The following is a 22,197-nucleotide window of genomic DNA, read 5'->3' on the forward strand; positions in this document are numbered from 1 at the left end:
CCAGGTACTAGGTAATGCCCGGAGCATTAAGGGTGGCGTGCCGAAAATGTTTAGGTCTTCAACGTAATAATTATGCACTGTTAGTGGTGCTGAAGGAAATGAAGGGTCTAGATTTTTAGTAATCCCACTAGAACATTTATGGTGTATCTAATAATATTTTTGCTTAATCCTTTGAAGCCGAAGCTCACCTAAATAATATTTAGGTGATTGTAATAATATAGTATAGTACAGTATAGTGTAGTAGCGTTTTACATAAATCTGTTACATGTGGAATTAATTATTGATGTTTACATGAAACTCAGACGAATTAAATAGATCGTAGAGGATTCACGTAGGAAGTCTGCATAAGGTTATGGGATTAATGTAATTTTGTGAGGACATACGTAAAACGAAATTAACATCTGCTTATTTATTACATGTGTGTACAGATTTCAATAATATTACGTGTGCATTCTTCAGAAACGGGTACGAAATATTTTATAATATGAATCTTGTGTTTCCATGAAGTTGTTGAAGGATTCCTCTACCGACGACGGGATATTTCTTTCCTTCCTGTGAGGGGACGTAATCTTCTAGCGCATTAAATTTTAAATGCGCTAAAGAATACTTCTGCCCTAAAGAACGTGACTTGTCTGGGTTTTACAGAGGTATGCATGTAAAAGATACATGGACAAGTAGCTCTGAATAGCAGTTATGGAGAATGAGATTTCGGAATTTTTTGATATGTTAGTTTCTACGTTCATTTCAACCCCTGTGCTTGTCACGCGACCCCTTGCAAAGTCTGAGATATGTGCTCATAAAATGATACGTTGTGAAAGACGGACGAATATAACGGAATGCCTAATACAGGACAAAGGAAAGTCATTTCAAAATAATTTTGAAACAGCGTATTATATTGCGACATTTTTGTTTTGTGAAAATTTTTTAATGTATTAAATTACGTGTCAGTGAGAAGCAAACAATGTACGTAATACAAACTAAGAAACAAAATTCAAAGTATCTTCAGATAATGTTTTATAATGAGATATTTTAATTTAGAACAAAATTTCTTATAAGATATTGTAGATGCGTCATATTGTGATTTATTTAAATAGTATTAAAAATATATTAAAATTATCCGTCAATCCTACATCAAGCATATTATCTGAAATTTTCCTTCAATACATAGAACATAATAATATAATAAACATTCTAAATAAAAACTATATTCAATATTATAGTAGATACGTAGATGACATACTAATAATTTACAATACAAAAAAGACTAATATTCAACAAGTACTTAAAGAATTTAACAACATAAATCAAAACATACAATTTACATTAGAACTTGAACAAAATAACTCAATAAACTATTTAGATTTAACAATAATAAGAAAAACAAACAATTTCGAATTCAAAATTTACAGAAAACCAACAAATACAAGCACAATAATTCATGCCTCATCCTGCCACCCCATCGAACACAAACAAATGGCTATCAATTACTTACTAAACAGAAAAAATCTATATCCAATATCTATAAAAAACAAACAAATAGAATTAAACATCATTCAACAAATTCTTAAAGAAAACTGATATAATAACTACAAACTAAATAAGAAACCTAATAATACAACAAAACCCAACGAAAACGAAAACATACAAAATAAATGGGCCACATTTACATACATAGGTAAAGAAACCAAATTCATAACTAAATTATTTAAAGAAAATAAAATAAAAACAGCCTACAAAACTAAAAACACAATAAAAAACATCCTCAAACAAAAATAAATAACAAACATAAACAACCAATACCACTTACCAGGTATATATAAATTGAAATGTAAAGATTGTCCTCTAATATACATAGGTCAAACAGGTCGCACTTTCACACACAGATACAAAGAACACATAGCAGCCATAAAACACAATAAAGATAGTTCTGCATACTCTAAACACATTCTCAATACAGGACATGCTTATAACACAATTGATGAAACAATGGACATATTAAAAATAGTAAAAAACAAAAGACACAGAGATACAATAGAAAAATATCACATATATCAAAATTATAAACAAAACATATGCCTTAATGATAATAATATTGTACTTAACAACCCCATTTTTAAAGCACTTCAGTACCTTGACCTCAACCCTGACAAACCACCTTTCACCCACTAGCACCGCAGTCGGTAACCAGCCACGATCCAATACAGTACAGTACACCTCCGATCTCTCATAATACTGATACGATATTACTTCTTGGGTAAGTTCACATGATTAATTTCAACTATTTATTTTGTTTTCTATATTCAATTTTCATTAATAGTTTGAAACCTTTACTTCACAGTCCATATACAAAACATTGACATCACTACGAAATACGAAATACAAACATATTAGTGACCTGTGATACTACAACGAATGAAGAAACAATATAAAGGACAAGAACATCATAAGAATAATGAAAAATAAAAATCAGTAAAAATCAGTAAAAAAATCAGTAAGTCAGTGAAAAGTTTATATACATAACACCAGATGATGGCTATATATAGCCGAAACATGTCGTGTAAGTTCCACATGTAAATCGATAGGGAACGTAAAATGATATTTTAACCTTTTAATTATATTGTATTGTGATTGACGGATAATTTTAATATATTTTTAATACTATTTAAAATTTCTTATGTATGAACATTTCCTGTATTAACGGTGAAAATGTTTATTTGTTTTTTAATATGGAATTTTATCAGCGTTCGTGCAACGGAAGACAACAGTAACTACTGCATCAAATAATACTGAAATGTTGTAAGCTGTAGGGAAATGTAAGTAGCCAATATTTTGTTTGTTTCTATTACGTTCTTATTCGCTTAGGCAGTTTGGTTTTCGTATAAGATTTTTTAATATTCTAGTTCGTGAGGTAAGGCAACGAAATGCGACAAATAAAGATATTTTGACTTCTTTTTTTGCAAACTGCGATTTTTTGCTGTGTGTAAAAAAATGTTGGATGCTACTAGGGTGAATCTTGTGTCTTAAATGAAATATTGTAGAGAATTTAAGAAATATAGGTGCTAGTACAATAGGGTGAAGAAGGCTGAAAGAAATATAGGGTGCTGTCTGCTACAGCATAAAGAAAGGAAAGGGGATGAGATAGAATTGATAAGTCGCTAGGGGTTCTGTAGTACCCGCCCACTTACCCTCACACCCTATTATATCCCTGTGCTTGTAGAAGGGGAGATTTTGTAGTTGAAATAAAATTTGAAACAATATAGCGGCGTTGAATGAACGCGTGCATTTTTTTAGTTGTCCTTTGGGATACAAGCTCCGAAATTGAATCAATACTACACTAATTTAATTCTCTTAATTGAAGAAAAATTTGCCGAAACGACCTCACTCGACGCATAATCATTTCAGTTTTCTTTCATCCAACATGCGTCACATTGTAATTGTGAAAGGTCAGCGGGAAACCAAAGCAGATGTTGCATCTGTTTGCTCCGTACCATGGAACACGATTATTTTTCTGCTTGTTTGGTAAACAAATTAGTGCGAAAGAGCCTGTCTGTCTGTGTATCTCCACTGGGGATTCTTTGAGCAGGTGTAAAGTAGGCGGAGCGTGAAACGAACTTGGTAGTGCGTGGAGCTTTACTTACATTCCCCATATGCGTCATCATGGACCGAATGTCACATACGAGTGGTTAGTACTTCTTCGTATTTGCAACTTCTGTTTCGAGTTCGTTGTGGCTGTCACCAACTCCTTGTTCGTGTCCTCTGTTTCTCTATTTCCACTTCATATTTTACTCACTTCCTTGTTCTTGCATACCTGATTACAAAAGATTTAATGAACTGCCACATTTTAAATATCAGCAGGAGTTTTGGTGTATGGCTCACTGTTTACTGAGAGAAATTCATAAAAATGTGACAGCATTTCACAAACTAGTCTTGCTGACTGTGCGCTGCCCTGAACACAAAGCAAGCGAGGCGAAAACTTTCATCCACCCCAAGACTGAAGGGATGTTAATACTCTACTTTGTGTAGTAGGCCTACGGTGAACGGTGATCGGTAACAGGGTTAATGAATTTCCCAACCTCAACGACATGCTCACTCAGCCCTGCAGAACTGGTCTGTTCTCACACATGGTTAGTTGCAACATTCAGCCCTGCGGTTGCAGCCTCACTTTTATAAAATTGTGCTTAAATCGATTGATTGACCGGGCAGGTTAGCTTAGCTCTAACCTTCCTGACGTATGTGAGAACCTCGATCAAGCTGTCGGACACCCTGATTTATACCTTTCGTGGTTTTTATCATTGGTTCTCCTAAGCGCGAATAACCATTCTGCCAAAGCGCCTTTAAGCCCAGAAGTCCTGTACTAAGTCTTCCACCAAGCGAATTGCGGGATAATAAGTAAGACTGCCTTCTTTGAAATACTTATCTACTTACAAGTGATAAGTTATCATCACATTCGACACATTGTAACCTCTGAAAATGGAATAGTGGCATAAGGTGACCCGAGATTCAATAAACTAAAAGCCACCCTGAGAATTGATGACAAGTTCGTAGAACTGAATCCACCGATTATGGCCGCTGACCTTGCAAGGAGTGCCCAGTAAGCGGACCAGGCAATGAAGGAAGGAACGAGTTTCCGTCGGTCAGTAGAGTCTCTGTCAGTGCAACAGTGTAGAAGCCTGATAATTGTTGTCTTGTGACTGTGCTGTGTCAAAAACATGCCACCTGTTCGTTGCAATCTCCTTTCTGGTCATTGATAACGCCTCGTATCACAACGCTCAGATAGACAAACCACCGACGTCTTAATCAAAGAAGGACGAAATGAAAGCCTGGCTATAGGAAAGAAACATCCCATTTTGTGACAACGTGTTGAAAGTTCAGCTGTACGATTTAATAAAATTGAATAAGTCAAAGAACAAATATTACGTAATTGGTCAGATTTTAGCAGACAAAGAACGTACTGTACGTACTTTCACGGTACAATCCGGATTTAAACCCCATTGAACTTATTTGGGCAGATGTAAAGCAATGGGTTGCAAGGAAGAACACGACATTTAAAATAAAGGACGTCGATAATCTGTGTCGCCAGAGATTCGAACTAATTGGACTAAACGAATGGGATATTATATGTCAGCATGTGGGAAAACTAGAACAAATTTATTATAAGCAAGAAGGCATAATCGAATACGCTTGAAGATAATGGAGTGAACAGCAGCAGCGGTAGTGATGAATCGAGTGATGCCAGAAAGCGAAGGTCTGTGAGGAGTGGACAAATTGGAAGAGAACCGAAGAGTTGTGAAGAAGATAAAATTATCTAATATTCTCCGCAGTGTTAATTTTGTAGTGATGTATAGTGTAATGAAATCGACTTTCCTGTGTTACGTACCGTGGTAATATTTTATTTGGAGTGTACTGTACGCGGCTTGCTACCATCCGTTCCAGCAAACTTCTGGTAAGTGACCCTCTCCGAGGTTCCAATTCACAAAGTTCAGCGGCCAAGAACGCTGGAACGCAGTACACATCTACTGCGGGATGTGCAGTAGGAAGCCGCCGAGATGATTTTACTTTGCCAACCAAAAGGACGGGGTTTCGAAACGTCACTACGTTGTCGTCTTTGTTATCTTCGTTTGTTCCGCTTTCCCCCTGTTAGAAGGGCGGAGATGCAACAGCTTCTGTCTATTTGTTTAGGTCGATGAACCTCACAAAAACAAACTCACAGTTAAACGACTGTCTCTAAGAATATCACAATTTATTTTCTGTCAGTACGCTGCCCCTTATATCGACCACACCTCGCCCTGGAGTCGATTACCGTTTCCTATGCTTGGTGTTTATCGTGTCTGTTTTCATCAGTCCTCCGTCCTTGCATTCTGTTAACTGTCCATCATCCCAGTTCCATTTCTTCCGTCGCTTTGCAGTGTCCTCCTAACCATTGCTCTGCATCTTCTTCTTAAGTTTATCAGTTAGTCTTGAGTGAATTAGATGTTTTTTTGTCTCATATCACAGCATCGATTTATTTTTTGTCCTCTGAAATTCACTTAATGTCGTGTTTTGTATTTAGGAGGCCTCGTATTCGAATCTCGACCTACCGGTCTCTTATCCTGACTGAGGTTTTCCTTGGATTTTGTTAGTCTCACAGGCAAATACGATACATTACCACACAGTGTACGACCTCGGGGAAACTTGAATCGTTTTATAAAGTTTCAGATTGTATAACCATTTGAAGCGAAAATTAATTTTTGGAAATGTAGTTTCTTTTATAGCAACCTTGTCATGACGTTTTCTAAGACTTGGAAAGAATATTCACATCGGAGTTTATTTTATGTGTGTCATACCTAAGAAACAGTAATTCAAGTGTTGTCTGACTGTGAAATTATTAGCCTTAAAATTATGGGGGAAGAAAACATAATCATATTGTAATTCTGGACAATATGCGCTCACGTCATGAGATTAATAATTAATATAAAAGAATAACTTATAGTCCAAAATAAAACGTAGGAAAGCAGTTTACGTTATTTGGTAGGTAAAAAATTTAATAAATGTAAATATCCCCTTTATTAGAATGATGTCATTTGCAGGGCTATGTTTGTTATTGGGAATGTAGATGTTCGTGCATGTCTGGTTCGCATCCATACGCTGTTCATAAACATAGTAGTCCATAGGGAAATAAGGACAAATGTGCGGTCCTTAGTAAATACCGGCAGAAATATAGAGGGACCGAGCAGAAGCTCTCGTGAGATTCGAACTCTGTATCTGCATAATAAATTATAGAGTTTTACAGCCACTACACCTTACACGGTAATTTTGCTTTTAGCGAAAACTTTTTGTTCCTTGTGAAGTTGGTTGACTGCTTACTTCTCTCTAATGTTGCGGTTAAGCTAATAACTTTACTTTCACATTCACTGTGCACATTCGTGACGCGGTATTAACACGCAGTAACTTCTCTTCAATTTACTGTCTGTGTTCCCGACGACGCTCGTTTCAGTAAACATCGGAATGAACAGACAAGATTACTTGTACTGACAGTTCTATTAACTCCCTGCCGTACTGTTTCGTTTCACCCCCATAAATTAATTTGGAGGATTAAACAAGTTAGAGAATGTAAACAAAGCGTAACAATCCTGGCGCGATCCCCACAATATGACCTTTGACCTTTAACGTAGGTAACTATAGTAACCATGGTAACCAAGGTAGCCTCGAGATCCACACCCTCCTCCCCGCCGTCACTTCGGTGAGCAGAAACGCAACATCGTCTTCATGTGAAGTGCCCGTTAGTATTGTCCGATTTTTTTCAGAATGTTTTGAATAATAGCCGCAAAGATTATTTAATTTAGATCCTTTGAAACCGAAGAACAACTAAATAATATGTAAGAATTCGATCGGTACGTCAGAGAAAACATAAAACTTCACTATTATCAACGATCGAGTGGTTAATGCTGTTAAGAAAACAATCCCTGTCTGCAGTAAGAATTATACGAACACATAAATACAAAATGCAGAGTTATTGCTTGTTAATGCTGGTGGTACATTTTTACCACTGGGAGTTAAAGCCGTAACTTCGACTTTTTTGTCAGCGTCTTTGGGAATAAAACTGAAAGTAAACTTTTTATAAACCAATTTCGAACAACTGTATAATTCAGTTTAACATGGGGTGAAGCATGCTGTCGCAAAGTGTGTTAGGATCACTTTCAATATAATTGGGTTTATTTTATGTCACAAATCCTAAAAATGTATATTGGATTTTGTGTCCCTCGGAATTAAACTTCGTTACATGTCACATCTAAGTACTACATTCCCACTATTCAGCAAGGTGTTGTAGACTTTAAAGTCAATGGTTGTTTGGTACTGAAACCAAACAGCTCCACGAATTCTTAACCTCGGTATTGGAGGCGAGTGATCAGCTTCCTTCAGTCTGGACATTATTTTTGATGGCTTCCATTTCTGTTAATGTTGTTATATGTTTTAATGCTGCTGAAGTGGTAATTTTAAGGATTTAATATCACTTAAACTGCACCTGTTACTCTCGACTTCCAACATGTCAGCTAGTCAAATTCCTCAGCATTTTGTGGAACCCGTAGATACATTACGACGTTCAAAGTGCCCGCTCGCTACCCTGCACATAGTTCACGTATATTGCTTAACTGTTTAAAGTGAAAATACTCTCAGAATTTTGCATATACGTGTATATACTAAGTATGCATGGACTTAATATTTCTATTTATTCGAAGATGCTATTAATCACATATTTTATTTTCCCATAATCCAATACTTATAATGTATCAGGTTTGGAGTTGGTATTTCGTTAAAATAGATGCTGCATCACAGCTATCCTTGTTACAGAACTAACTGTCTGTTAAGATACATTTATTTAGGTAATGCAAAAAGTTAAATCTTACTTCTGCAACTTAAGATGGCGGTAGGAACTAAGCGAGTATTTGGAAACAGTTCCACACACACCTGAAGTTTTTTTTTTTCATTTTGTGCTGAAAACTTGCTCTTTTTAAGTGCAGCGGAAGGTCTTTTGTCTGATCCGACCGTCCGATCCAATTTTCTTTAGTTTAATTTGTATTGATTAGGGCTTTCATCTGACGCTAATCGAGTTCCGAAGATAATGAAAGAGGGTGCGTAAGAATTACTCCCCTTCTCTCCGTTGCGCCTCTCAGTTCCTTGCTCATACACGAGGGGTGGACAAATATTAGTGTCTTAAATTAACTAATGTGTCACAGTCACTTGTTTTTCCAGTAAACGCATAAAAATAACTTTCTTTGTGATTGCCTAAACTTTTGCATCTTTCAGTCTCAAGAAGAAGTTAGTTTTTTTCTGTGGATAAGAAATCAGGTTCAGTTTCATGCATAGCGCTTTGTGTTATTTAACTGAAATATATCAAATTAATGAGAAACTAATGGTCAGAACCTGGTAAAGAAATTAACAAACTTTGTGGAATTCGAAGGTTTATTGCCCTGTTCTCAAGAGATCGATATTGGTCCTTGTCTTATGCCAGATGAACCCTGTATGGGCCCTCGTATACTGTTTTTGTTTGATCCTTTTTAATATCATCAACCCAACTACGCCTATGTATACCATAAGTTTTTCTACTGAAATTCTAGTTGGACTTCTTACTTCCCTCAAGCGTTTTACGTTTGTGAGGCTTTTTCGCAGCTTTGGTACTGCAAATTCTCTTAGTATTTGCAAGGTCCTTTGGACGTTGTTCATCGTCTAGATGTTATTAGAACCACAGCGTTTCGGAAGATAATTATACTTCCGTCAGCGGGTGAAGGACCTGGACTAGATGCACCTTGTAGCTCAGTACATTAGGGTTCTTTTCCCTCCTTTTACTTGACAACGGCCTTCGAAGTAGAACCAACTACCAAAACGTCGTGGCTTTACTAACGTCTATACAATGGTTACGTCCAAAAGAACAATTTAACGCAATACATCGCGCCATCGTCAGATATCTTCAAACTTTGAGCATCTGAATGCCTGTACTGCATATTTCGAGAACAGTTTCTTCTGGGATCTTCTGGTCCCTGAACCGGAAGTTGGTGTCCCCTGTCAGTCAGCATCCCGCCACCTTGCATTGAAGGAGAGGGCGCCGTCCCTTCCCTTTATTTACCTGCCCACTTAAAAGAATGGCACTACTCTATCCATAGCTGCTGTCTCTTCTTTCAAGTTGAAAGCGAACGAATATACACACACCCTCGAAGTGGAAGGAGAAAAGAAGTCAACTCCAATTACTATGGGACACTCTCTTTCATTATTCCATCCCATATAGATCTCTCTTTTACCTTGACAAGCTACCCCTTTATGCGCTGCTTCCCAACTAACTTTCAGGCTTCCTTCCCTATCGCTTTATTACACAGGAAATTTTTTCCATGGTCCTGACTCTCGTTTACTTTTGACGTCTCTGTAAAGATGTGTAACTTCGTTGTCACGGTACGTGCGTATTGTGGGCAGTTACTGATTCCGAATACAACCATCCGACCGACGTAAGGAAGTCAGTCTATCACTTCTATGTTTTTACACAAACCCTCGCTGTTGCATAGTGTAGCATAATGGTTCAGAAGTATCACACCTTGATTGCTGCAAGGAACACCCAGTTGGAGCTAAACATGTGACGTCATAAACATTCTGCATGAAACGTTTATTATTCATTAAAAATTACAGATGTTTAACTGTAAGGATCTGTGATGTTATATCTTGACTGTATGAGACTTGAAGTTCTCACAGTGGTGAAGATGTCGATGTTGGTCTTAACAAGTTGTAACACCGTGTGAACTGAAATGGAGGCAGCATGTTCCTCTGAAACGTTGGTATCTCCTCGTACCTACATGTCCACCCGGCGTTCTATCATAGAGCGCCAACGTCGACATTTTTTATGATAAATTTAACGCAGTGGTAATCTGTACTAAGACTTCAGTTCTCTGTCTCAGGTCTGGTAATGGCGAACGTTTCGTTGTTGCAGGTGGTGAGAGGAGGGTGCCGGGGGATGTGGAGCGCTGTGACGCCAACCCCGGACGGACCTGCCCCCTCGTCCCGCTCAAAGCACAGTGCAACCCTCCTGGGGAGTAACGTCTATCTACTAGGCGGTCGCAACGGCAACCTACCCCTGAAAGATCTGTGGCGGTACAGTCTAGGTGAGTGGGCATGCTCCTGAGTTTTGATTGGCGTTTCATGTCTTCTGTGTAACATTTCGTAGCGAGCTGGTCTTGTATGGTCGAGAGTTGGTAACACCTCACCCGACCCCTGAGCTGCAGAATCACTCTTTTTGGATATAAAATATGCAAAGCGATAATTTTATCTGTTGTTTTGTTTGGGTGTGAAAGTTGGTTTCTGACATTAGGGAGGTAGAAAAGCAGATGGAGGATGATTTAAGGTTTTCACGACGGGGAGTGTGAAGATGGCTGTGTTCTGCAGAAAGAGGGTGTTTGGGAACGCGATACTTAGGGAAATATTTGGATCTAAGAGGGTCTAAGTGACAGGAGAATGGAAAGAGTTAATAATACTCTTCCACCTACACGTCTCCAAAAATGGTCCCTCCTTTCAGGTTTTGATACAGAATAACGTAACGCGAGCTGAGTAATTTCTGTTCTTCTCAATATGTTATTAGGGTGATAAAATCTAGGATAATGATATGGATTGAGCGACTATCAGCTTTTTAAGGATTTTGCTCCATGGAACTTGTTAGTTCAGACGTGGAAGTGAAACCGGCAGTTTCTTCCTAGAATGTAATATGGATCGTTCATTTTATTAATAATCATCAAGGTGAATCAAAATCGTTTAACGGAGGTTACAGCGAAACATTCACCCAGATGAATAGGCGCGACTTATCTAAGCAAATTTGGCTTCCTTTTCGAAAGTTCTTGAATCATCAAATGAGCTTCAAAACATTTTATAGTGCTGTTTTGTGAGTTTATGTTGATGCTGACAGTCATCTGCACGCGTTTTAGTTTTCCGTGAACGTCGCTGGTCCGCTATGTGCTATCGATCCTTTGATAATCAGAGTCGAGTGACTGAACGGGATGCTGTGTTACCATACTTCCCAGTTTCCATCAGTACTGAGTTTCCCAGTATGAACGGTATCCTCTGTAGCGAGAACTAGCCACTAGAGAAACTGATTTTTCTTTCATACTTAATCTGTTTCGTCTCACGGAAGTGAACAGTTCTGAGATGTTTACTTGTAGAAGCTAGGGTAAATAGGTACTGCGTTATGCAGCTATTGAAAAGTATCTTGAAGTCTGAAGTATATTCACACACTAGAAGACAAAATTTGCTTAATAAAGGTTTGGAAGAAAAGGGGAACTTGAGTTGAATCCTTTCCTTACTGGTGTTATGGAAAATGATGCTAAAGCAAATTTTATTCGGTATACAGGAACATTTCTGTTACATTTGAAGGCTTGAATTATAAAATAACAGAATAACGGAACTCCATAAGAGAAAAAAATATAATATAATGTAACCCAAAATGTCTGCACCTGCCACCCTGAAAAGTGCAACTTTAATGCTTGTCAAAACGTCGGAACACCTTCAGCGTATGGCGCAGAGTATCTAATCCCCGATGTTAGAATTTATATATTTAACTTTTATCGCGAAAATCTAAGGTAAAAAATTTTTAACTCTTGATACGGCATTATTTATTCTCAGCTGAAGGTAAAATATGTCTTCACACAAGTGACTGTAATGATGAATAACATTCTCTAAGAGGGACGTAATCCCTCTTTTTGAAAGGTCGCAGGAAAATGGACACCATCTTTCAGATCTGCGATCGGCCCGTGTATCAATTTAGGCACGCAGAAGAATGTTATTCCGTCTTTGTTTCACAGTTCTCATCTGTTTCATTTTCGATTTCCGTTCCTTTCTTATGTTAGTGGCACTATCAGAGTCAGACTCGGAGAAGTGCGGAGTGAGAGATATGACAGTTATCTGTAAACTGGTCCAGAAGAACAGGGAGAAATCATTCCTCTGAAGAGACTGAAAACGAGCCTACTGCGCCTCCAAGTAAGAATGTCCCGAATTTGAAACGGGAATTGTATCCGAAATTATTGGGGCATTGCCTGCCTTTAATCATCAATCATTTTTAATACTGCAGTGTTCAGTACATTGAGACTGTTTTTTTTAATTCTATATTTAGAACACGTCCATACAGTGCATTTATTAAGTGACAGTTCATCTTTTTACGGCGACACTCTTTTGAGATACTGCGCTCTACAGTATCGTAAAAACTGAAGCGCTGTCTCTTTCATTAGGCTGAATATGAAGGCAGTAAGAACCTTCTGAAACGTCGGCAATTTTTTTATGAGACGTGTATGGCGCGGCATCTCATAAAATGTTGTCTTCAGTACTCTATATTTGCTCTCTCTGCTCTGCCCCACGCCGCATCAATTTCAACAGCAAATTAGCGGAAAAGTGTAACTTCAGTCTTACTGAGTCAACAGCAACGCGCAGCTTTCATTTATTTTGTTAGTATGATAAGGAATTGTTCATGAAGTGGGTTCACTCAAACGCAAAGAATATTTGGTGTTGGCTGGGTGCTTACCACATTCATAATGCACTACAATGGTTAAATTTCGTGCCAGAAAGATTGCACAGGGGTTCTCAGAAAATTATGCAAAGATGACTTCAGAATTTAAATTGAATTAACGCATCTCTTTGTATTCCCCTTCCAATTGAGCGCGGCTGATTGAGGCAAGGTTTGACACTGACGTACGCGTTGGATGCGAGAGTGTGTCATCGCCTTTCATCTTTCGCGTGCAAAAGACACTGAGGCGGTATGTTTAAGAAATTACTTCAGGTTATGTTTAATTTACTGTAACACAGGTTTAGAGAAGTTAAAAAGGAACTTTTGTAAAATGTCACAATACATAACAATTTCGAAAATTTCTTTACGATTTGGAATTATAAAAATTAGTTTTAACATAATGTTCACAGAATAAAGAAGGGAAATATGAGTTTTGATATCATTCAGAAAAAAGTTTATACTCATCACTAGCGACAATTTGAATCCACGTATGAAAATTGCAACAGAGCTCAAAAATAGAAAGTCTAATGTTGAATCGAGCGGATGAATATTTAAACAAACTGTGATAATATAAAGGTCTTTATCAGAGTGCAACAGTAGCAGTCTTCTGTTTCGTTCTCACCCATGTTCATTTTTTTTCATTTATGTGTTAATGTACGATATTTTATGTGCATTTGTAAGTTTTTCCTTTGCCATCGCAACACGAAATAGTCGTACGTTGTTTGAACATTACGTAATTTGAACATTGTCAGCTGTGCTTCAACGCTCGCCATGTTTGTGCATAACTCCTCTGATTCTGTCTATCTGAATGTCCCCTACCATAACCCGCTCTCTCCAACAAACCAATGTATATTTTTTTATAATAGCCTCACCCTTGGCGTACGCCTGTGTATCGCTTAACAGCCGACTGCAATGTGGGGAAACAAACCCTCTTTTGTATCGTACAGTCAAGTACAATTAAACTCAGTTCTGTAAATAATCACACAGCAGCCGTTTTTGTGGTGAAAACGTCAACCCGTAAATAGTTGGGACACGCTTATTGTACATTTTTAGATTTATCTCAGCTCACTGGACTGCAGATAATATAACAACTGAGGCAAACATTATTATTCAACCGAGCGAAATGAGCGAAACCGAACAATAGACTCTCTTTTGTTTCGCTTCTATCCTTTGAAAAGTAAGAGTTTCGATGTCGTAAGCTATAATATGACAGGTCACGTTGTACATCTTCTGTTGGTAGTCAAAATTTATCGTAACGGATAAACGGTGTCGCAGGTTTTGCTTTAATCCGATGTTAAATATTAAGCGAAAACTGAATCAATTAAAAACTAATCTACTTTACTCCAAGACTAGCCAAGAGGTCACAAATGAGGCCCTTAACGTAGGACCGAGGGTATGGAGATGTGCTGCTTGGTCATGATTATCGCACCGTGAGCGGTGATACGTGAGTATGGAGCAGTGGTGCGATGATGATCAGTAAGAAAAATCCGAAGAACTCACGAATTTCATTTGATGTCGCCCAGGACTGTACCTGAGTTTCCGTGATAAGAAAGCATCTGGCAGCCTGAGCTATGTTAAGCGGTGATTAACTAAGCGACTGTAAGCTCCTGAAGTACTGCACACCATGTAGTCGGTTTCGCTGAACGCGATAACTTTGATCGTTAAGTATATTTTCGGGGTGAAACCTCGTGAAATACATATTCAATGTCTGGTTTCAAACGCCTTGTTTTTTTTAATGAGATATCTCATATTTAAACTCCGCGAAATGATAATGAATCGAAATCGTTCCGTTTTGTACGTGTAAAGGCGCCTGGCTTCCTGGATTTTCCACCGTGTAGTATATAGATGACGTTTCACCTACTGTTTGTATGTTATTTTACCGCCTGTGCTGATTTTCAGAAACTGGATCTAAAATTAGTACATGTAAGAGGAAACGTGGGCTTAAACTTTTGAAATATCAGGTGGAATGTGAAACGGATGATAATACAGGATAATAAACCCATATATTAAGATGATAATTGATGTGGACTATATATGGTAATAGACAGCCTAAAGATAAATGTTTGGATATTAAATAAAAATGTAATAGATGAATTCTGTGTTGGAGTTTTAAGTAATGTTAATTTAAATAAAGTAATGATAGATTGTAGGTTAGAAGTATAGATTGAATAATTTAAGTAATATGTATGAAAATGTGTAAAACAGGATGTGGGGTAGAAGATCAGGGATTCTTTCCCTGCCTACGAAACTTATGACAAACTGAATAAGTACGTATATCATATATCATTATTCAAATATATAATATAATTCAAGTCTATACACAAACTTTAAATTGTTGATGTTAAAATTTAAAATTAATATTGATATTTTGCGCTATTCATCGTTATTACGATGTTACAGTATTGCGCTTTATACTACTACATGTTTCAATGCATAGCATCATCTTCAGAATAATGAAAAACAAAACATAAGATGCAAATAATAAGAAGATCAACGGAATACCTACTATAATAATCTACAAAACAAATATAATAAATGAAAAACTTGCATTAAAAATATAGAGTAGTTTTAAAGATAAAAAAACCTGAAGATGATGCTATGCATTGAAACATGTAGTAGTATAAAGCGCAATACTGTAACATCGTAATAACGATGACTAGCGCAAAATATCAATATTAATTTTAAATTTCAACATCAACAATTTAAAGTTTGTGTATAGACTTGAATTATATTATATATTTGAATTTTAAAACACAAACATGACGCATTTAAACTATATATCATTATATTGTTAGAATTGCAGTCATTGTGCCTATGATATTTTTGAAAGTCAATAAAACGACCAACATGGCATAAATACAGCCAGGAAACGTGACACATTTTCTGTACCAGCGACTATCTTGAAGAGATAACTCGCCTCTCATATATAGAACGGATGGGGTGCGGGTACTTACTATTAATACGCATGGGCAGGGGGGGTTGCTGCTTGAGAGGGGTTGCGGTTTGTTGCTGCCTCCCCTAGCATCATGGTAATTATTCATAAACAAGAGTACAGCCTGAGTAATACATTGGCTCTTGATGTAGGACCAATACCGTGGCATGTTCAGTGTATTATCTGCAGACATTGAAAACTCTGGAAATTACTCAGTTCGTTCATTAACAATGTTTTTTTGTGCGCCTCGAGTGTTACACTTTAGCACATAAGTGAAGAGAGACAAATTGCTTCTGGACCGTATTTCTGGTAGAAATTTTTTTCGCCAGAAATATAGTACATATATAATTTATGTGAAAATGTGGACATTAACGTATACCGTATTTTCTGGATTTTAAAACGCATTTTTTTTACATTTTAGAATTTTTGAAATCGCGGTGCAGCTACACTAGTCACGGGACAATGAATGCAAAGGCAATAACAAAGATTCCGGAAGTGTAAATACAAAGAAGTCTTGTGTCTGAATAGTGGCAATTTCTACTGGAATATTTTCTATGAAAACCTATTACTAAATGAAGAGCGTGTCTTTCTATCAATGGCGTCTTAAAATCTAGAAATACGGTGGAAGAGAATGACAAAATAAGAAGGTTTATGATTTGTGCTTTCGTCAAATAAAAGTACGGTGAACAAATCTGAGGGGGGGGGGGGGTGTTATGGGTGGGGAAAAAAATGACTCAGTAAAAAAAAAGATTGTCAGCTGTTGTGAAAACGGTAATGAAATTTACGGTTTTATGAAGGGCGGAGAATGTTTGATTTGATGGTCTCTTCCCTTCAGGTTTTTCTCTTAAAATTCTGTACTAATTTTTTTATTTACACTCTGTATACTGTATGCCCACGTCATATCCTCACAAGTTTTCTATAGCTTGTGTTCTCAACTTCGCCTTCGAATTGGTTTCTGCCCTCAGGCTTTCCGATAAAAATTCTGCATGTATTTCTAATCTCTCCCACGCGTGCTACATACCCCATCCACATTTGATAATCCTTATGCTGATGTTTTTCTGTGTTCTTCTATGCATTGAAGACGGAGACAGTGTGTTTCTCCGAAACGTTTACTTCCGCGGACTAGTCTACGGGGCACCAGGGCACAGAACATGACCAATCTCATTACCGCCAGAACCTAAAATCTCACATTCTAATTATGTTTGATAATGAATGCCAATAAATGACGAGGCTCCTCATTACGCAGTTTCTCCGTAATCTTGTTACTACGTCCCTCTGAGTTGCAAGTAATCTTTCAGTAACAGTTTCCATCCAGAGTATCTTATAGCAGTTCATTACGTACAGCATTATCATTAATTTAAACTCGGTTCTTGTAACACAGTATCCGAATATATGTAAGCTCTGTTTACCGTAACTGAACACGCGTGCTGTTATATCATTGTATCACGGTTACTCGGGAAGGTGAATTGCATTAATTTATTTCCTTTTATAACGTGGTCGATATTTTATACGCTGCTGTCAAACGAGCCATGTAGTCTGTAATTTGATATTAGTCGGCTCGATTCGCAGGCTGCGGGTAACTATTCTGTGACTATTCATCAATATCAACAAAGCTGTGTAATTTGTAAACAATTGCTGTACATGAGGCAACTGATGCAGATTTGAAACTTCATGTATTCACACTTAATCCAGCCTGATTTATATTTAATTAACGTTTGATGTCACGTAGATCGTGGTTTCGAAGATCGCCCTGTGCATGGATTTTTTCCTATATTTTGGTCTGTTCTTTGCATGGTCAAGTCCATACATTCTTCATGTGTCACAGAATGTATTTGGAATATCTGTTTGTTAATTAGTGCAATAAGCCATCTGAAAATTATTTCCATGTTATAAATTTTCTGCTTAATTGTGAATTTGTTGTCTTCGTTTGCTTTCAGCGGGTACTTCCTAAAATCTCGGTAGACGCACACACGTTTTCTTTGTGTTATATGCAGGTCTGCAAAAGTCGAATTATGTGTTAAATTTAAAATTTCAGGTCCGCGGCGGCGAGTATGGAGATGTGTCTTCTGGGATGTTGCTCCATGCAGTCTCGTAGAAAGTTACTGACGTTTCAACATAAAGCTACTCATCTCTGAAATGTCGGTCAGTTTCTACCAGACTATACGACGCAACATTCCAGAAGACAGTTATCTTCAGACGATAAATTGTTACCTGAATTGACTGAATGTTAAAGGTAATACGATGTTCAAGTTTTACACTTTCTTGTACGAGCTCAGTGATAAAAGTGACTGAACAGTCTGGGCTCATATACCAGTAACGGCTGAGATCTCTCTTTGTTACCACACCATGATCCGCTCTGGGGCAACTTATTCTCCCGTCCAGTGTGCGTATCCATCTACTACCGAGGTTAGTATGCGTGTCTTGACCTCAGAGTCCTACACGCCTTCACTGTGTCGAGAGTACACCCAGGGGAAATTTTACCTTACGTTTACCGTTCGTTTCACAAAACTTTCTTTGGTGATAACAACCCCTCCTTCCATTGCTGTTACAAAGTTTGATGACGATACGCGGTTATTTCAGTCTGCGTTTAATCTTCTTTAAATAGCGCTCGTTCTTAAGACAAGAGGAGAAATAATTTTGAAGTAACTTCTTACTTCACTTCGTACAGTATCTGTACCCTAGCATCTCCTCTGCTTCATGTATTTAGAACAAAGCCAGTGTTCCGCTTTGAATGTGGACCCTCTTCACTTGACTCTGCTCGTACCACGACTGACTCGGTGCTTATAACAAAAGAGTCTCAATGCCTCTAGACTGTAGTAGATAATATGGCGCTCGGATCCTTTGGCCAAGTATTGGAGTATTATCAGACATGAGCAATCAGAGAAGAGGCAGACACGCAGAACTGATTATAATTCGCACAAATGCTGTGCCTCACGGCTCTTCGACGTTTTCTCAGCACTGTGTGTTGGCTGTCATCAGCTTCGAGTGATTGAGTTGAGCTTCGGAAAGGCAATTTTCATGACCATGTAACGCCAAAATATTAAATTTCAAATAAATTTCTTATTGAACACGGACATCGATAACTGTATCTCTTACTGTAAGACATAACGTATTTGACCACTTCCATCATTATACAGTCATTTAAGTGTTTATTAATTAATGCTGAACTGTATCGATTTTAGTATTCTCGTAATTAGAAACACATTAATTCAAATAAGAAAATCGAAACATATATTCGGTCTGAATGAAGCACTTTTTAAACTGGACATTTAGTACACGCAACATAATTTGTCAGAATGCTAACCATTCGACCATGAAGTTTAGTACAGGGATTTCTGTGAACATTGTAATGAATCTTTGAGATGAGAGGCTATTTAGCTGTTTAACGGGGCTAGGTATGTACAGTTAGGTTAAATAGCGGGTTTACCCTGCCATGAAGTCGTGGCTTTACGTTTAGCTTTTGGTGTTTTCTGTACTGAGGATAAGCCACCCTTTCTGTTACATTAAATGAACATTAAAATAGGGGACGGAGCGGGGGTTACAGAAATGACCTCCCTCCCACCCTCAATTTTCAGATCGCTACACTCATTCATCTCGTTCTAGCAGAAGCCACTTCGATAGGAAAGTGTTCAGACTCGAGAAGGCCCTTGACGTTTGTTTAGATTAGCCCGCTACACAGTACGGTTCGATGAGTTGCCTAACCTCAAGGAGTTACGGGGACTTGCTGCGGCCGGTACATCTGGGGTTCGGCTAGTGACGACGACAAGGGGATTTCAGTTTGTGGAGGGAGAGGGGTGTGTGCACGGAATATGCTTTGTTGAACTTCAATCCCATGTGATTTTTCTCCTTTCTGCTAGGGGAGAAGTATTCATGCTTCCCCTTTATTTATTTTATTTCCTCCTACTTTCGCCCTCTTTCTTTTCAAAATTCCCATTATTTTATTTTTTATCTTTCCACTCGTTTATTCAGAAAATATTGTGCGGGAATTTTTTGGCATTTTTTCTAAAATAATAAATTGTTCATTTGTTTAGGTGTTCGGTGACTCATTTTACGATGAGAGCAATTTACCGGGGAGTTACAGAAATAAGTGCTGTGACTTACAAGAGATGATAGTACACATTTTTCTACAGCCATAAAATTTAAAGTAGGATAAAATACATTAGCACTGCTTATTAATCATATTCAATGCTTTAATTAAATGCTTGTCTGAGGAAAATATAATTTATAATCGCACCTTATTCTTTACTTCAGGATATTTATAATGAATCTAGTGGAACCCCACGTTAAGGAATGTTGCATAATATAAGACTCAGTGTGTCTTTATCCATTGCCTTCGGATGCATTCGTGTCGTAGCAGTCGCGTGGCTTTGCATTAATTTGGCTTTAATCCGACTGGCGCTGCTCCAAACTGCGTAAGCCGTTGGCCGTTTGGCTTTGTGTGAATTATCGCCGTCTAATACGTGCAGGCTTTGATTTTACGTTACATTTTGTAATAATAAATGGTTTTAATTATCTAATCGTTTCAGTCATATACCGTCATATACCGTGGGTAGGCTTACTTTTCTTTTGACCTCTTTTAGGAATGGATCCGAGGAAACTAAGAGCGTCCATTCTGTTGTTTCCTTTCGTTTCTTCGTCGCTTTGTTGATTTTCCGTTTCACAGCAGCTCGCATCAAATAATCACTCCGGTTCTTCGTGCAGGTGCATCTTTGTCTTCCTTTACGCGTTTCGCCATTTATCATTCCCGTTTCATTCGCTTGACACATCCGCCTTGTTTGTCATAATTTGGGTTATATGAATCATCATGCTCTTTCTGTAACAGGAAGCAAACGAAAAGTCAAATTTTAATCATAGATATGAGTTATTTCTGTTGTGACTCGCCTTAGAAAAAGTAATAATTTCTGTCTTCTGGGTCGTTGCGCTGTGTAGTCTGGTCGATGTTAACCAACGTTTCAGAGGTCATACTGCCTCCGTCATCAGGGCGATGAGTATGAAGATTTCTGTTTTCTGGGTTGTTGCGCTGTGTAGTCTGGTAGATGTTTACCAACGTTTCAGAGGTCATACTGCCGTCATCAGGGCGATTCCCAATGAAGCCGAAACTTGTCTAAATAACGTCCAAGTGCGTACCTAAAAGAAAACAGCACGTCTGCATTAAAAAGATCAATTCGTTAATTATGCGGAAGGAAATGACTCCTGCTTACAGTGAGAGCCAAACAAAACCCATAAATACGAAATGCAGAATTACTTATTGTTAAAGCAGATGGTAAATACATAGAATGTCTCAAAAAGATGTATATAAAGATTCACTACAGACGTCAGCATTGTGTATACGTGTGTTTGGGCCCAAAAGCGTTGGGCGCGAAGAGACGAGCATTTAGTTTTGGATGTGTAACTCTAAGACGATAAATAAATTGTAAATATGTAATACAGGGCTTGCTAGGACTTTGTATAAGAGCTGCTTCTGTGTAGTTTACAGGCACTTCTCTCAAACCGTCGAGGGTGTTAGTGCAGTCGAACCAAGGCCTGTCATGTCCTAAAACTGCGATGTTAGTTTTGGTCAGATTTGTGTAACATGCTTTGCTTTTGAGACACCCTGTTCCTTGAAGAATAACTTTAAATCAAGACGATTCCCTCTTGTAAAAAAATGGTTCCCACTGAGGGATGAATGGGCGCACGTGATTTAGAAAACAATAAAAGTGCTACTGTTTAACGTGAATTGTGTGGTAATGTGCATTTCGGACCTTGCACGTACTTTATTACGTAATGTGTGAAAACTGATGTTTGTTTGGCATGGCCGTGTTGACGTGCGGCATGCTCAGACTTCTGACTTTCTCTGTGGACGCAAGAAGGAAAGACGAACATCCGTCGACATGGAAACGAACAATCATTAATCAAAGACTTGCCCTCTCTTCCCTTCATTCTCTCGCTCCCCCCTTTTCCCCGTAATTCATTTGAAAGGCTGTCAAGTCACTCTCTCCGGCTGTCTCCAGTGTTTCTCCTCCTACGTGTTTGTTTGTTTGTTTGCTTAGTTAAAGTTCAGTCACGTGACACACATTCCCTCACCATTTCGTATGTGGGGTAGTTCGATTTGTAAACACGTGACCTCAATTGTTTAGTTATAAAAATTATCAGAATTTGTTTTTAGATTTATAGTTCTTAAAACCCTCAATCAAACTACACCAATATATTTGCCAAAGTTGATGAAACTTGGTTGACGGTCTGATGTCGATTTGGCGTCTTGTATGTACAGATTTTTAGAGAA

The 22,197-nt window shown here is 37.9% G+C and overlaps 1 protein-coding gene across 5 annotated transcripts in view; it reads left to right on the forward strand.

Annotated features, from left to right (window-relative positions):
• Positions 1-22,197, forward strand: part of LOC110839536 (uncharacterized) — a 78,519-nt gene that overhangs the window by 23,417 nt on the left and 32,905 nt on the right. For 3 of the 5 annotated variants that reach the window (XM_022083815.2, XM_022083819.2, XM_022083817.2), the window contains exon 2: positions 10,451-10,622. In XM_022083815.2, coding sequence (XP_021939507.1) covers positions 10,475-10,622 — 148 coding nt within the window. In that variant the 5' untranslated portion in view covers positions 10,451-10,474. Of the gene's footprint in view, positions 1-1,303; positions 2,255-4,548; positions 5,444-10,450; positions 10,623-22,197 lie in introns of those variants that run through there. The other 2 variants (XM_087345955.1, XM_022083818.2) reach the window with 2 other exon arrangements.

Source organism: Zootermopsis nevadensis, unplaced genomic scaffold, assembly GCF_977971745.1.
Source record: "Zootermopsis nevadensis isolate Lab colony 2312 unplaced genomic scaffold, Znev_1.0 Znev_ptg000009l, whole genome shotgun sequence".
Lineage (NCBI taxonomy): Eukaryota > Metazoa > Arthropoda > Insecta > Blattodea > Termopsidae > Zootermopsis > Zootermopsis nevadensis.